At 46.6% G+C, this 14,283-nt stretch overlaps 1 protein-coding gene across 3 annotated transcripts in view; it reads left to right on the top strand.

The window, feature by feature from the left end:
* PAFAH2 (platelet activating factor acetylhydrolase 2) overlaps positions 1-13,971 on the top strand; it is a 40,489-nt gene extending 26,518 nt beyond the window's left edge. For all 3 annotated transcript variants that reach the window (XM_027864862.1, XM_027864863.1, XM_027864864.1), the window contains 5 exons: positions 2,235-2,348; positions 6,433-6,524; positions 7,033-7,203; positions 10,774-10,928; positions 12,504-13,971. In XM_027864862.1, the coding sequence (XP_027720663.1) occupies positions 2,235-2,348; positions 6,433-6,524; positions 7,033-7,203; positions 10,774-10,928; positions 12,504-12,598 (627 nt within the window). In that variant the 3' untranslated portion in view covers positions 12,599-13,971. The remainder of the gene's footprint in view (positions 1-2,234; positions 2,349-6,432; positions 6,525-7,032; positions 7,204-10,773; positions 10,929-12,503) is intronic.
* The last annotated feature ends 312 nt before the right edge of the window (positions 13,972-14,283 follow it).

The following is a 14,283-nucleotide window of genomic DNA, read 5'->3' as shown; positions in this document are numbered from 1 at the left end:
ACACGAGCCTTGATTCTGCCTCGTGAACATTTCTCACATTGGACCCTTTTGCTTTCCTCCCTGTCGTTCCCCAAATTTAGGACTTATTGTCTCTTGCCTCCTGTTGCAGAAGCCTCCCTGCTGGTCTCCCTGCTTCCATTCCCTCCCCTCTTCAATCCAGCCTCTACACCGACAGATGCCTGAACAACTGAATAATGTATGGACCTGTCCCTCTTTTGCACCAGGGCCCTCAGAAGACAGTTCATGGCCTTTAGGCTAAAATATAAACCCAGGCTGACTTCTTTTGTTCCTTTTACTCTGCTTTCTTTCTTTGTAACTGATCCCTCACCCGGCATTTAAGTCCCTGTCACACCCTCACTACCTCCTTAACTTCTTGAACTTTGTCACAGCCAAGGTGTCCTTAAGCTTTCCATTTCTGGGCTTCTACCACAAGGACACATTCCTTTCTCATCCCTGCCTCTCAGAATCCTTGACCTTCTTCAAGGCCTTCCTCAAGTGCCTGGGAAAATCTTCAGCTCTCTGAAATTGTCTTTGACTCCTTCACTTAGTGTTGCCTGTCTCCCTCAGTTTACCTTGTACTATACTTATTTATATACATTTTGTATCCCCTGGTAGGATGCAAACTCCCTGAGGCAGGGACATGAGAGGTAGCCTGACTTAGTGCAGAGGTGTCAAACTCCAGTAGGAACAGAACTACTAAATCCATACATAAGGATCCCTGTGGGCCACATATTGATATAGAAAACTACATATTCACATTATCTATGTTCTATTGTGTTTTCATTTATTTTGTTAAATATTTCTCAATTACATTTTTAGAATATTTTAATTTTAGGGGGCAGCTAGGTGGTGCAGTGGATAGAACACCAACTCTGAAGTCAGGAGGACCTGAGTTCAAATCCAGTCTTGGATCAAACACTTGATACCTACTAGCTGTGTGACCCTGGGCAAGTCACTTAACCCCAATTGCCTTTAAAAAAAAAAAAGAAAGAAAGAATATTTTATTTTTATTTTTTCTTAATTACCTGTAAAAACAATTTTTAACATTCAGTTTTTGTATTTTTTTTTTTGCTGCTTTTTGGTGAGGCAATCGGGGTTAAGTGACAGTTTTTATAATTTTTGAGTTCTAAAGCCTCTCTCTCTTCCCTACCCTCCCCCCTCCTTGAGAAGGCAAGCAATTTGATATAGATTATTCATGTGCAGTCATGCAAAATATATTTCCATATTAGCCATGTTGCAAAAGAAAACACAAACCAAAAAAACATAAAAACAACCCAAGAAAAATAAAGAAAGCAAAAAACATGTACATCGATCTGCATTCAGATTCCATCAGTTCTTTCTGTGGATGTGGATAGCATTTTTCATCATGAGTCCTTAAGAAATGTCTTGGATCTTTGTATTGCTGAGAATAGCTAAGTCTTTCACAGTTGATCATCCTTGCAGTACTGTTGTTACTATGTACAATATTCTCCTGGTTCCGTTCACTTCACTTTGCATCAGTTCATGTAAGTCTTCCCAGGTTTTTCTGAAATCCTCCCACTTGTCATTTCTTATAGCACAGCAGGCTTCCATCACAATCATGTTCCACAACTTGTTTAACCATTCCCCAGTTGATGGGCATCCGCTCAGTTTCCAAATCTTTGCCCCCACAAAAAGAGCTGCTGTACATACTAGCGCTGTACCTTGTACGTAGTAGTTGCTTTCTCTGTGTGTGACTGGCTTTGACTTTGAATTTTAGGGTGATCATCCTAAAACAAGTTGCTTCCATAATGTGGAACCTACGGTGAATGTGTCTTGCTGACCATATAAAACTCAAACTCTTCCTACTGGATTTCAGGCTCTTCCTGGGCTCTGTGTTACCTCCCCTCCACGTGGATACGTCTTTGGGTGATACTGATAACTAATATGTCCAGAGCCCTGTAAGGTTTGTGAAGTGCTTTCTTCCCAGCAGCCCTGTAAGATAGAAAAGTGTGGCTCCTGTTCTCACCATTTTACAGATGAGAGAAGTAAAATGCCTTTGACAGGGTCCCAGGGAGTAAATATCAGAGACAGGATCCGAATTCAGGCCTTTGATTCCAGGGCCAACACTATGAACCACACTGGATACTTGTACACAGAGTCCCAGTGTCTGGGGAAGTCTTGGCCTTCTCAGGCTCCTGGGAATCAAGCCAGTTACATCAGTGTGGGGAGGAACATCATATGATGGGCCTCACCAGGAAAAACGCCTATCACAGGTGCATCAGCGAGCTAACGAGTGTGTTCGGGTGTTGAAGATCCTGCAGGACATTACCACGGGCCAGAACGTCTCCAACATCCTACCTGGCGGGTTGGATCTAAGGACTTTGAAGGTACAGTGGCTACCAGTTTACATCAGAGGATTCTGGAGGGGATATTTGGTCTTCGGTCCTTCATGCCTACTCCCCTTAAAGGCATTGGCCTGAATTCCTACAAGGAAACATGTCTTGTCAAGGCAGCAAGCATTTATTAAGCACCTACCATGTACCAGGTGCTGTGCAAAGTGAGTCCTAGAATGTCAGCTGGAAGGGACTAGAGGGATCTGGTACAACCAGTACTGGAATGGGCATCTTTTTTTGAATATCTCCCAGCAGATGGCCGCCCAGGCACCACTTGGGGACCTCCAGCAATGGGGAGTTCACTACCTTGTGGGCTGGTGAATTCACTGCCTCATGAAGCAGGCCAGTCCCCTTTTGGATAGTGCTCATTAGAGTATGATTCAAAACTTGATTCCTCAGTAATTCAGCAAACATTTACAAAACACACTGAATGCAGAACATTGTGCTCGGTGCCTGGGTAGGTGCACAGTTTAAATATGACATAGTCCCAGTTTTCAGGGAGCTCCCAGTGCATTAAAAAGATATGACACAGATACAGATAATCACACACCCAGTTTACATGTGAAGTGTAATTGAGAGGCACAGACAAACTATCATGGGACATCCGAGGGGAACAGTAATGCCCAGAGACCCTTAGAGTCTCTGGGCTTGGCTTAGTTAAGGACTCCTTTCTGTTTGTTAGACAGGTGGGAAAAGAGAGGCCAGAGGTGAGTGTGTGTGTGTGTGTGTGTGTGTGTGTGTGTATACGTGTGTGTGTGTGTGTACGTGTGTGCTCATGTGTGTGTGTGTGCATGTGTGTGTGCATGCATGTGTGTGTATGTATGTGTTGGGGGCAGCTAGGCAAAGTGGTGGCATTTGAGTTGGACTTTAAAGGATGTGTCTGAATTCAGTAGGTGACAAGGGGGAAGGAGAACATCGGAGCTTTAGGAAGTAACATGAGCAAAGGTGAAAGTGGGAAAGTGGAGAGAGATGGGGGAAGGGAATAAGTGTTTATGAAGCACCTACTATGTGCCAGGCACTGTGCTGAGCATTTTCCAAATGTTGTATCATTTTCAGGGTGTGGTCACTGAACTGAGTAACAGTCTAGTCTGGCTGGAATATAGGGTGCATGGAAGAGATTAATGTGAGATAAGGTCAGAAAGGTAGAGGGATACTAGATTGTAGAAGCCTGGAATACTAGACAAATAGTCTGAAGTAAAATCCAAGGGAAACAGGCAGCCTCTGAAGGTTATTGAGCAAGGGAGTGATTTGACTAGATCTTTCTAGTAGCACAAAGGGTAGACGGAGACCTTTGAGGAGGCCATTTCACAGCGTAGGTAGATGGTCAGGAGGGCCTGTACTGTGGTGGTGGCAGAAGACATTGATCATAGGATTGAGGTTTGAGGTAGAAGTCAGAGATGCTTTGGAAGTAGCCCTGGTAACTGGCTAAATATGAGAAATGAAGGACCAAGAAGAACACGGAGGATGGATAAATAGCAACAAATATAATGAGCTTCGTTCTAGACATGTTGAGTTTGAGGTGCTGGTGGGATATCCAAATAAAGATACTCTGTTGAGTTCAGGAGAAAACTCAAGCTTGGCCCTAACAGTTCTGGAGTCATTAGCATAGAAGTGTAATTGAAGTTGTGGGGGTATATGCCAAGGAAGATGGCATGGGGGGAGGGATGGATAGTGCAGAACTCTGGGACGCAGCCACCTTACAGAGGGTCAGGAAGAGAAGGGAACAGAGCAGGAATGGTTAGAGACATAGAAGGACAACAAGGGAGTGTGGCCCTTCTGAAGCCAAAGGATTGGCAGGAAGGAGTAATCATGCACTACAGAGAGGTCTTGGAGGATGAGGACTAGAAAAAAATGCCTTTGGATTTAATGAGTAAATAATTGGTTACCTTTGAATAGGGGGAGTATATACCAGGTTGCAAGGAGTTGAGGAAAAAATGGCTGGTGAGAGAGTAGAGGTATTGGGTGTAAATAACCTTTGCAAGAAATAGGATGTTGGGGGCAGGTAGATGGCATAGTGGATACAGCACCGGCCCTGGATTCAGGAGGACCTGAATTCAAATCTGGCCTCAAACACCTAACACTTACTAGCTGTGTGACCCTGGGTAAGTCACTTAACCCCATTGCCTATCCTTTAAAAAAAAAAAAAAAGAAATAAGACATTGAAGAGAAGGAGAAAGATGGGAGAGTAGGCAGATGGGGTCAAGGGAAGGTGGCTTTTAGGATTGAAGAGACATGAGGGTGTGTGTTCACAGATGGGAAGGAGCGAGTGGAGGAGGGATTAAAGGTATATGATAAAGGGAAAATCTTAAAGGGGGCAGGTGAGAATGAGATTAACGGCAGAGGTAGAGATACTTTTTTTGTTAGCTGGGAAAGAAGGTAAGAGAGCTGTTGATGCTGATAAATTCTGAGGAATAGAAGAGGGGAGTTAAAGATGTTGGATGATTCCAGTTTCTCTTTGTGAATTAGAAGTCTAATCGTGTGCCATGAGATCATAAGTGTGAGAGAGGGGGGCTATCATTAGAGATTTAAGGAGGAGAGGGAAAGCTTTGGAGTGCAGCCTGTGACAAGAATGAAATAAGGAGTCAACAGAAGTAGAATTTTCAGAGAGTCCTTGATATTGAGACAAAATCTGCCTCCCTGTAACTTTCCCTGTTGTCTCTAGCCCTCCCTTCTGGGTCTTGCAGGACCAGTGTGATCCCTCTGCCTTCAGATATATGAAGTTAGAGATAACATCTCAGCGTAAAGGGAAAGTTCCTAACAATTAGAATCATCTAAAAGTAGAATAAATGGTCTTAGGAAGCAGTGATTTCTCCATCACTGGAAATCTTCCTGCAGGGGCTGCATGACAGATGTCTGGGATATTGGTGAGGGGCTTTCTGATTCAGATGGGGGCTGAACTAGATGACCTCTGAGGTCCCTTTGTACTCTGGGTCTGATGCTTCAGTTTAAAGTGTTAAAGTGTTCTTTTCTTTAAGCTAAAACTGGTTGGTCAGACATTGGCAAATCAATTATTGTAAATATGGAACATGGGATACATGTTAAAGGGAAGGTTCAGGGACTGAATCTTTCACAGAGGAACTCCCCAGACTTTTTTTTTTTTTTTGGCTAGGCAATGGGGTTAATTGACTTGCCCAGGGTCACACAGCTAGTAAGTGTTATGTGTCTGAGGCCAGATTTGAACTCAGGACCTCCTGACTCCAGGGTCAGTGCTCTATCCATGGTGCCACCTAGCTGTCCCACTCCCCAGATTTCTAAAAAGAGTGATAAGACCCACATTTATGGATATGTGGTCAAAGCTGGCTGGAGAATTCCCTAGGCAGTTGGGTGAGTGGGGTTTCTACAATGGATTGGGTGACCAGCTTGACTTCTTCATACCAGCCAGCCACAGTCCTGTGAGTCAAGTAGACTGAGAAACAGAAGATCCCAGTTCATCCTCAGCTTTATTCATGTGCCAGTCTCCGCCACCATTACCCCTGGACCAGGTAGAGGTCCAGAAAAGGAGGACAATCCTAGCCTCCAAGTAGGCTGATGAAAAACTCATGCTTCCTGCCCTGGGGGAGCCCCTCATCTGGTGAAGGAGACACTCTGAGTCTCCAAGAAGTTCTTCATATAAAGGTTGTTTAGCTTAGAGTAGGGCCCTCTAGGTCCTCAAGTGTAGCCCTTTGACGGAATCTAAACAGAGTTCTCTATGAAGTTTGGATTCAGTCAAAGGGCCACACTTGAAGGCGTAGAGGGCCACATATGGCCTTGAGGCCACAGATGCCCCACCCCTGGGCCCTAGAGGGTTGATTGAGCCTCTGCCCTCAGTGGAGGGTCCTAACAATTAGAGCTGCTGAGAAGAGGAGGCTGCTTTGAGGAATTAATAAGTGACAACCTCATCACTGGATATGAAGCAGAAGTGTGATATTGTCACTTATCAAGAACAGAGCAAAAGTAATTACTGTTCAGGTACAAGTTTAAGTGGATACTAGTGCCTATGGCCGGGGTTGCCTCCTCTCCTATTTCTCCTTCCCCAATACCTGGTGAAGAAGGAACATGTTAGCTATCGTTTAGCTAAGGCATTTCCTCCTATTCTCAGGGTAGCATCGACCTGTCTAGGGTGGCAGTGATGGGACACTCATTTGGAGGGGCAACAGCCATTCTAGCCCTGACCAAGGATACCCGTTTTCGGTGAGTTTATTGTTGATACTATGGTCTTGGCATGACTGGAACCAGAGCCTAGAAAGGCCCATAGTAGAAATGAGAGAAATGAACTCTAAGTTCCTGGGAGTTTGGGACCATTCCCTTCTTTTTGGACCTCTTTTACCCCCTCCCTTTGAGGTTGATGTTTTCTTTGGCCAACTTTCCATGGTTCTTGGTGGCTGAGTTCCTTGGAGATGCCACTACATGTCCCATGACTCAGTCTCCAAGCTATATTGAGCATCCTTTGTGTGACAGATCCAGAGGAAAGATCCTTCTGGGCTTTCCCTTCAAGGAGGCTACATTTTGATAAGGAAGCTTAGAATAAAACTGAAGGTGGTCACCCAACTACAGGTGGGTGCAGGTGCCTCTCATTCCCTTTATAAATAGTGTCTTCCCTGCTCCCAGTCTGTAAAAGGTAAGCCCTACAACTACCACCTTGTGGCCCTGGGTTCCCAAACAGCTAGCCACCGTTTCCGGATGTGTGCTCTCATTCTAGGTGTGCAGTAGCTTTGGATGCCTGGATGTTTCCTCTGGAACACAACTTCTACCCCAAGGCTGGGGGCCCTGTCTTCTTCATCAACACTGAGAGCTTCCAGACAGCTGAGAGCATCAGCCGAATGAAGAAGATTTGTGCCTGTCACAGCCAGACCAAGATCATCACCATCCTGTGAGTAATAATCATAATCGTAACCATGCTCCAGCCAGCTCGCTGGCTCCTTCCATTTTCCTGTTATTTCCTACAAAGTGTTTGGAGCCATCTCTTAATGGAACTATCTGGGAGCCTCCTGGAACACTGTAGGATCCATATAAAATTCTGTACCTGTCCTTAAGTGGTATGATGGAAAGAACATTGGACTAAGAATTGGGTTCCAGGCCCAGCTATACTGAGGCCACCTCTCTGGGCCCCAGTTAGCAATAGTCACAATAACAAAAACTGCCCACTTGGCAGATGAGACTAAAGAAAATAGGTTGTGAGAGCTGGAAGACATTATTGTGGATTAGATGATCTCTAAGGTTCGTCTCGTAAGCTCGGTAGCACAGTAGATAGAGTGCCGGGCCCGGAGTCAAAAAGACTCATTTTCCTGAGTTCAAGTCTGGCCTTGGACACTGACTAGCTGTGCTACCCTGGGAAGGTTTCTTAACCCTATTTGCCTCAGTTCTCTCATCTGTAAAATGAACTGGAGAAGGAAATAGCAAATCACTCCAGTATCCTGCCAAGAAAACCCCAAGTTGGACACAACTGAAAAACGACTGAACTGAACAAGGTTCCTCTCAGCTCTGACATCTTCTATTTCACATTCTATGTTCTAAAGTCCCTTCCAATTTAACATTCTGACTTTTAACCATAACCATAGTATCGAGGCATCTCCCTTGGCCCAAGAACTTGGCTACAATTTTTCCATGGCCCATTACACATCATTTCTGTAGCTTGTGCCCCAACCCAGGAAAGCTTGGGAACATCAAATGTCTGGCCGGTTCCTCTTGCCTGATCCCTCTGGTTTGTACCGCTGCCCAAAGAAACTGTCGGAACGTCAGTGTCTGGCTCATTTAGCTCAGCTCCCTTACAAGTCCTCAGGCAGATGTTAGAAGAACAGAATGGCTCATACTTGAGCCCCTCATCCACGAAGAACGTTGTGCTTGCCCTTCTGGAAGGCATCAAGCAGCCTTCCCCTCTGGTGGCTGCCACCTTTCCTGGTGACCTCTGTAAGCCGTGTGATTCTCAGTACTAACAAGGGCAAGGTAAGTGGACTGGCTCATCTTCAGGGCTGTCTTGCCACTCCCCAAGTGGTTCCCCATTGCACTGATCTCTCCACTTTCAGCAAAGGAAAGCTCCATGGCCCTGCTCCTCTGAGACTGTCATGATTTCAGCATCCGTGTCTCGCACCAGCTCCCTGGTGCACGTGGTTCACGATAGGGGCCGCATGGGTGCTTTGTCCTCCCTTCAGGTCTCCTGTGCCCCCTGATGTCTGTGTCTCTTCTTCCTGGTTTATAATCTCCTTCTCTGTCCCTGGGAGCAGCTCTAATTCCCTCTTACTTAGAGGTGGGGACCTTACCTGGATACCCGTTTTATAAGATCCACTCTGCTCATCATTCTGAGTCCGTGAATCCCACTCAGCATTAGCTCATGTGTCCTTATCTTCAGTCTTGTGGCATGATTAGCCTGCTGCTTTCTTTCTTTTTTTTTTTTTTAATTTTTTTTTGGCTAGGCAATAGGGTTAAGTGACTTGTCCAAGGTCACACAGCAAGTGAGTGTTATGTATCTAAGACCAGATTTAAACTCAGGTCCTCCTAAATCTAGGGCCGATACTCTATCCACTGTGCCGCCTAGCTGCCCCAGCTTGCTATTTTCTGAGCATCACCCAGTGGAGTTTGTACAGAAGGTGGTGTAGTAGTCAGGGAGGGGGATTTTTCTGGTGAGAATCCACAGATAATTAATCTTCACTCCCCTTTGGTACTTTAGGTTAGTCTTCTGAGAGAAACATAAGATGCAACATTGTATGCTCTCCTTAACTCATCTTAACCTAGACTCCGTTGTTTTCTAGTCATCTCTGACTATTCCTGACCCTATTTGGGGTTTTCTTGGCAAAGATACTAGACTGGTTTGACATTTCCTTCTCCTTCTCAATTTACAGATGAGGAAACTGAAGCAAACAGGGTTGAGTGCCTTTCCCAGGGTGGCACAGCTAGTGAGTGTCTGAGGCCAGATTTGAACTCAGGGAGATGAGTCTTCCTGACTTCAGGCCCTGTGCTCCATCCATTGCACCACCCAGCAGCCCAAACCTAAACACTCCTTACTAGCTAATAAGAAAAGGCTGCTTGGAGCCCATGGCACAGCACCAAAGCAACCAGTTGAAAAATAAAACACAGCAGGCATTAAGTACCTATTGTGTGCTAGTCACTGTGCTATTCACTGGGCAAACAAAGACAAAAACCAAACAGTCCATGCCCTCAAAGAGCTTATATTTTACTAGGTGGCTAGTACACAGATAAGGATAGTGCAGGTGTATCAAGGGACACTAACTGGGGGCATTGGGGAAGATCTTACAGAGGAGAGAGCAGTCCTTGGGCTAAGCCTCGGAGGAAGTCAGAGTGAGAGAGGGAGAGGAGAAGACTGGACAGCAGGCCTGAGGGACAGCCTGTGGGTGTACACAGAGGGAGAAAAGTCAGTCTACCAGATGGATAACCCGCTAGACTGATTGCGCAGTGTGGGACTTTGATCCACTGCCCTTCACTGGGCCTCACCTTCGTCATCAGTCAAATAAGGTCCCTGCTTCCTGTTTGTCTTGTGATGTACCTGTGCAGAAAAGTGGTGACAATGGCTTTGCTCTGTGTGGACAAATGCCGTTTGGATGCCTCATGGTGGCCGGGAGATGGCCCTCGGTTCTCAGAGGCTCTTTAAGGGGAGCACCTGTCATCCTGGGTTCTGCCGTGCTGGGAAGGTTTGGAGTCTGGTCCTGGGAAGAGCCCAGCTTCTCTCTGAGGACCAGGCCAGCCATGGATGGAGACACTCACCCTGAGCAAGCTGCTTAGTCAGGAAGTTTTTGACCAACAAGTGAATGTCCTCTTGGAGAAACTGAGTCTTGTCAGTATTGACATTTTCAATGTCACAGACCAATTTGAAAATGCTTGGAATAAGTCATTCACCAATACCAGTGACTTAAAACATTATGATGCCCTAGTGGAATGTGTTGGAGAACTTGGCCAATTCCCCAGCAACCCTACCTTTTCCTTCTTCTAAGGCAGTTTTTTGCTGTGTGATTTGTTTATTGTGAACAAACATCTGGTTTTTTTTTTAAAGCACCTAATCAAACTCTGTATATCTTCAGCTTCCTTTCTAGTGTTTATTAATGGACATGCTTGTTCTAACATTGCATGTTCTAAGCTTCCTTCCTTCTGTGTTTTATTTAAGATTTCTTACAGTTTTGACATTCTATGTTCTAAAACGAGGTATCAAACTCAAATAGAAACGGATTGTGCAGATATTGATTTGGAAAAGCACAACTTCACCCTACCTATGTTGTGTTGTATTTTTATTTATTTTGTTCAACATTTCCCAGGTACATTTTAATCTGATTCCCCTGGAGGCCACCCTGCCACCAGTTTGACACCTTCGTTTTAAAATCTCCTTCCAGATCAAACATTCCATTTTCTAAGGGCTCTGCCAGCCACAGCCTTCTATGATTCTGTGAGGTGTGTCGCTTCTCTGAAGCAGGTGTTTGTTTTTCTTCCCTTTTAGCGGTTCTGTTCATCAGAGTCAAAGTGATTTCACTTTTGTGACTGGAAATCTGCTTGGCAAACTCTTCTCTACCCAAACTCGAGGGAAGCTGGACCCGTACAAGGGTCAGGAGATCATGGTGCAGGCCATGCTGGCATTCCTGCAGAAGCACCTTGGTAAGGGAGTGGGGAAGGGGCTGCAAGAGGGGCAGGGAGGCGGCCCAGAGAAACGGAGAGGCAAGGCCTTGCGTTTCCCAGCAGGTGCCGACTTATGTGGGAAGAACTGGGAGCTCCAAGATTTTTGGGAAAAAGGAAAATGTGATTAGGATGAATATTGAGTGTGAGGCAAGGCCAGAAAGCCGGGGCCCAGCCATTTTTCATCCTTTGTTATCCGTGCTCTTTTCATTGTTGATTTCTGTTGCCTCCTTCCTTCCCTTTGTAACAAAGTATGGAATGTCAAGCAATTCACAGTATCGAATGAGAGAACATGTAGTAAAGTTCTTTGCAGACCTTAAAGTCCTATGTAAATGTTAGCTATTATTATTACACTGGTCATGCCTCATTCAGCAGCTGCATCGCTGCCCCCCCCCATCCCCCATGAGAGGCAGGCTGCAGTTCTCGGCAGGATCCCTGAGGCTACCACAAACTGCCTAAAACACATCGCAATCAGTCAGTGGTCAGTGCACATTTGTTAAGTGGCACCTGTGTGCTGGGCCCTGTGCTAAGCCCCGAAACCCTCTGCACTCACCTCCACTCATTACCTCTCACAGCTGATAGTCACCTTGTGCTTGCTGACCTTGGGGAGGGGGCTCCCCTCCCTTCTGAAGCACAGTAGACATTTACCAAGTATCTGCTCTGGCCAGAGCCCCAGCTAGGCCCTGAGGTGGGGGGTGGAGGACACTGAGTTAGGCAAAGTCCAGTTCCTTCTGTCATGGAGTGTAGCAGAGGGAGAAAACCCGTCCCTGCAGTATGAAGAGTGGCAGTGCAAACAGTGCACCAGGGGAGGTGAAAGGGGAGGAGGATGTGGGCAGCCTGTGGAGCAGAAAGAAGGCTGGTCTGAGTTCAAATCCCAGCTCTGCCACTTAGCTGCATTACCCTGAGTGAGTCACCTGACCCCCTGGGCCTCAGTCTCATCTACAAAATGAAGAGGTTGAGCTAAATGATCTCTAAGTTCCCCTCCAGCTCTGAGTCTGTGAGCCTGTGGTCCTATATAAGGTGGACTGACAGTGGAGAGCAGGGAAGTTTCCATGAAGGAAATTCCTGTCCTGAAGGAGCTTTCAGTTGCCGGAGAAGACAGAACACATACACAGAAAGCATAGTGCAAACTAGGACAGGAGAAGGGTGGGACAAAGGAGATTCTTCGTTAAGTGTAAAGAAGGTTACTTTAGACTGGGGGGGCAGTGATTAAGGGAAGCTTCCTTGGAGAAGGTGGGGTGGGAGCTGGGCCTGGAAGCAGGATTCAGCAGGTGGAGATGGGGACAGGGAGGAGAGGGGGCAGAGTGGGCATTCCATGTATAGGAAGTGATGGGGTGAGGCCACAAAGTGTGGACTTACACAGGGAACCATAAGCAGTTGAGTTAGTCTGCAGTGTTGAGTATAAGGCCATCGACTTGGAATGGAGCTAGATTAGGGTGGGGGGTCCTTGCCATTGGTGAACGTGCCTCATTCTCCCGAGCCCCATACAATGACCAGTTATTATCACCTCCCCCAGCATGGCACAGATCTCTGACCTGTTCCCCTCCCACCCCACAGAGCTGAAAGAAGATTACGATGAGTGGGACAGCCTCATTGAAGGTGTCGGACCATCTGTGACCCCGGGGGCCCCACAGCATCTGAGCAGTCTCTAGAGACATTGGCCATCTGGCGAACGGTGACTTGAGCCAAATTTCTCTTTCGGTTTGGGTGGGATTGCCCCAAATTGCCAAATTCATGGGGCGTCCGTGGTCTCTTGTTAGAAAGCTTCCAACAGGATAGTTCGAGATAAGAGTAAGTAATCATGCTGCTCATTGAAGGAAGTGGGCACTTTGCTCTTTGACTTTTGCTGATTTGAAACTCACATGTAGAACTTGGAGATCCCTCGGAGCCAGGCAGTGGACAGATGGAAAATCCAGGAGCCTGGTACCGTGAGGGGGGCGCATGGATGGGGCTGGGCCAGGGACCTGGAGCTTCATCTCTAGCCAGCCCCCCCAGTCAGCTGCTAGAGCGACTTCTGTGCTTCCCGGTCAGGGCAGACCTCTCACTGATTTATAGCACACGCCGGAAGGAGACTTGGAAGGAAATCTAGAGGTGTCTAGTCAGCCCTTCCACCCAATGCAAGGACTCCTCCTACAACATTCCTGCTACATGGCTTCCCAGACTCTGCTTGAATGCTTCCCAAGATGGAGAGTTAACTCACTGCTTCCTAAAGCAGACTGGGCCATTTTTAGACAACTCGAGTGTTCGGGAAGCTTCTCCTTATGTTAAATTGAAATGTCCCTTTTTGTAATTCGTTTCCGTTCATCCTAATTCTTTCCTCTGGAGTCCGTAGTGGGGATGTAACCCTCTTTATTCTGTGTGTCTCCACCAGAACTTGCTTTAGGCTAGTTGTTGAGATGGCTATACACAAGGCCTCCAGAAGGCCCCTGAAGGTCCCTGATTATTCTCCTTCCATGTTACTGTGACCCACGAACACTTAGTGGGGAGCACAGTCGCTGTATCCAAATCTCATGCCACTTCATGTATTCGAGACCACCATTTTCTCCGACCACAGGCAACATTGCAGAAGTGCACATAGGGTCTGTCAGGGGTCAGCTAGGCCATTCCCTTCATCTTTGGAAAGAGCTGTCCTAATCAATGAGCCTCAGACAATTTCTGATGGCCTCTGTCCTGTTTTTAATGCCCCGAGGGAAGGAAACTGATCACTTCTCCAGGTGGCTACTTTCACAAAGACTTTTGTCCCATCTCCTAATCCCTGAGATCTCATTCACTAGCCACGTGACACCAGCAAGCCACTTCATGCCTCCCTTTCTTGTCTGTGAAATGAGGGTATTGAACTTGATGACCTCTAAGGCTCCCTTCAGATCTAAATCTATGACCTGTGCCTTTATTCCTCCCCAAAGGAATTTGATGAAATCAGAGCACTCTAATTTCTGAACTGTGAGCCCCTTTATAGAACTTTTTTTTTTTTTTTGGCTAGGCAATGGGGTTAAGTGACTTGCCCAGGGTTGCACAACTAGTAAGTGTCGAGTGTCTGAGGCCGGGTTTGAACTCCTGACTCCAGGGCCAGTGCTCTACCCACTGCACCACCAGCTGCCCCCGTGAGCTCCGTTACAGGGATAGACCTCACCTTATACTTGATCTGCACAATGATTAGCACAGTGCTGGGCACATAATTCCTTGAATGAATGGACCCTGGGCCACATTGTTCCTGGGGGGACAGAGAAAGGAGCTGAGGTCTGGGGTATTTGGGGTTTCTCCAGGGCTTTGTCAATAACAACCTCAGCTAAAATCAGCAGGAGGAGGGTGAGCCCAGGACAAGAACAATGATAGTCTA

The sequence above is a fragment of the Vombatus ursinus genome, unplaced genomic scaffold, assembly GCF_900497805.2.
Source record: "Vombatus ursinus unplaced genomic scaffold, bare-nosed wombat genome assembly UNPS02014777.1, whole genome shotgun sequence".
NCBI lineage: Eukaryota > Metazoa > Chordata > Mammalia > Diprotodontia > Vombatidae > Vombatus > Vombatus ursinus.
The sequence above is the reverse complement of the archived record's forward strand: the minus strand, read 5'-3'. Positions and strand labels throughout refer to the sequence as shown.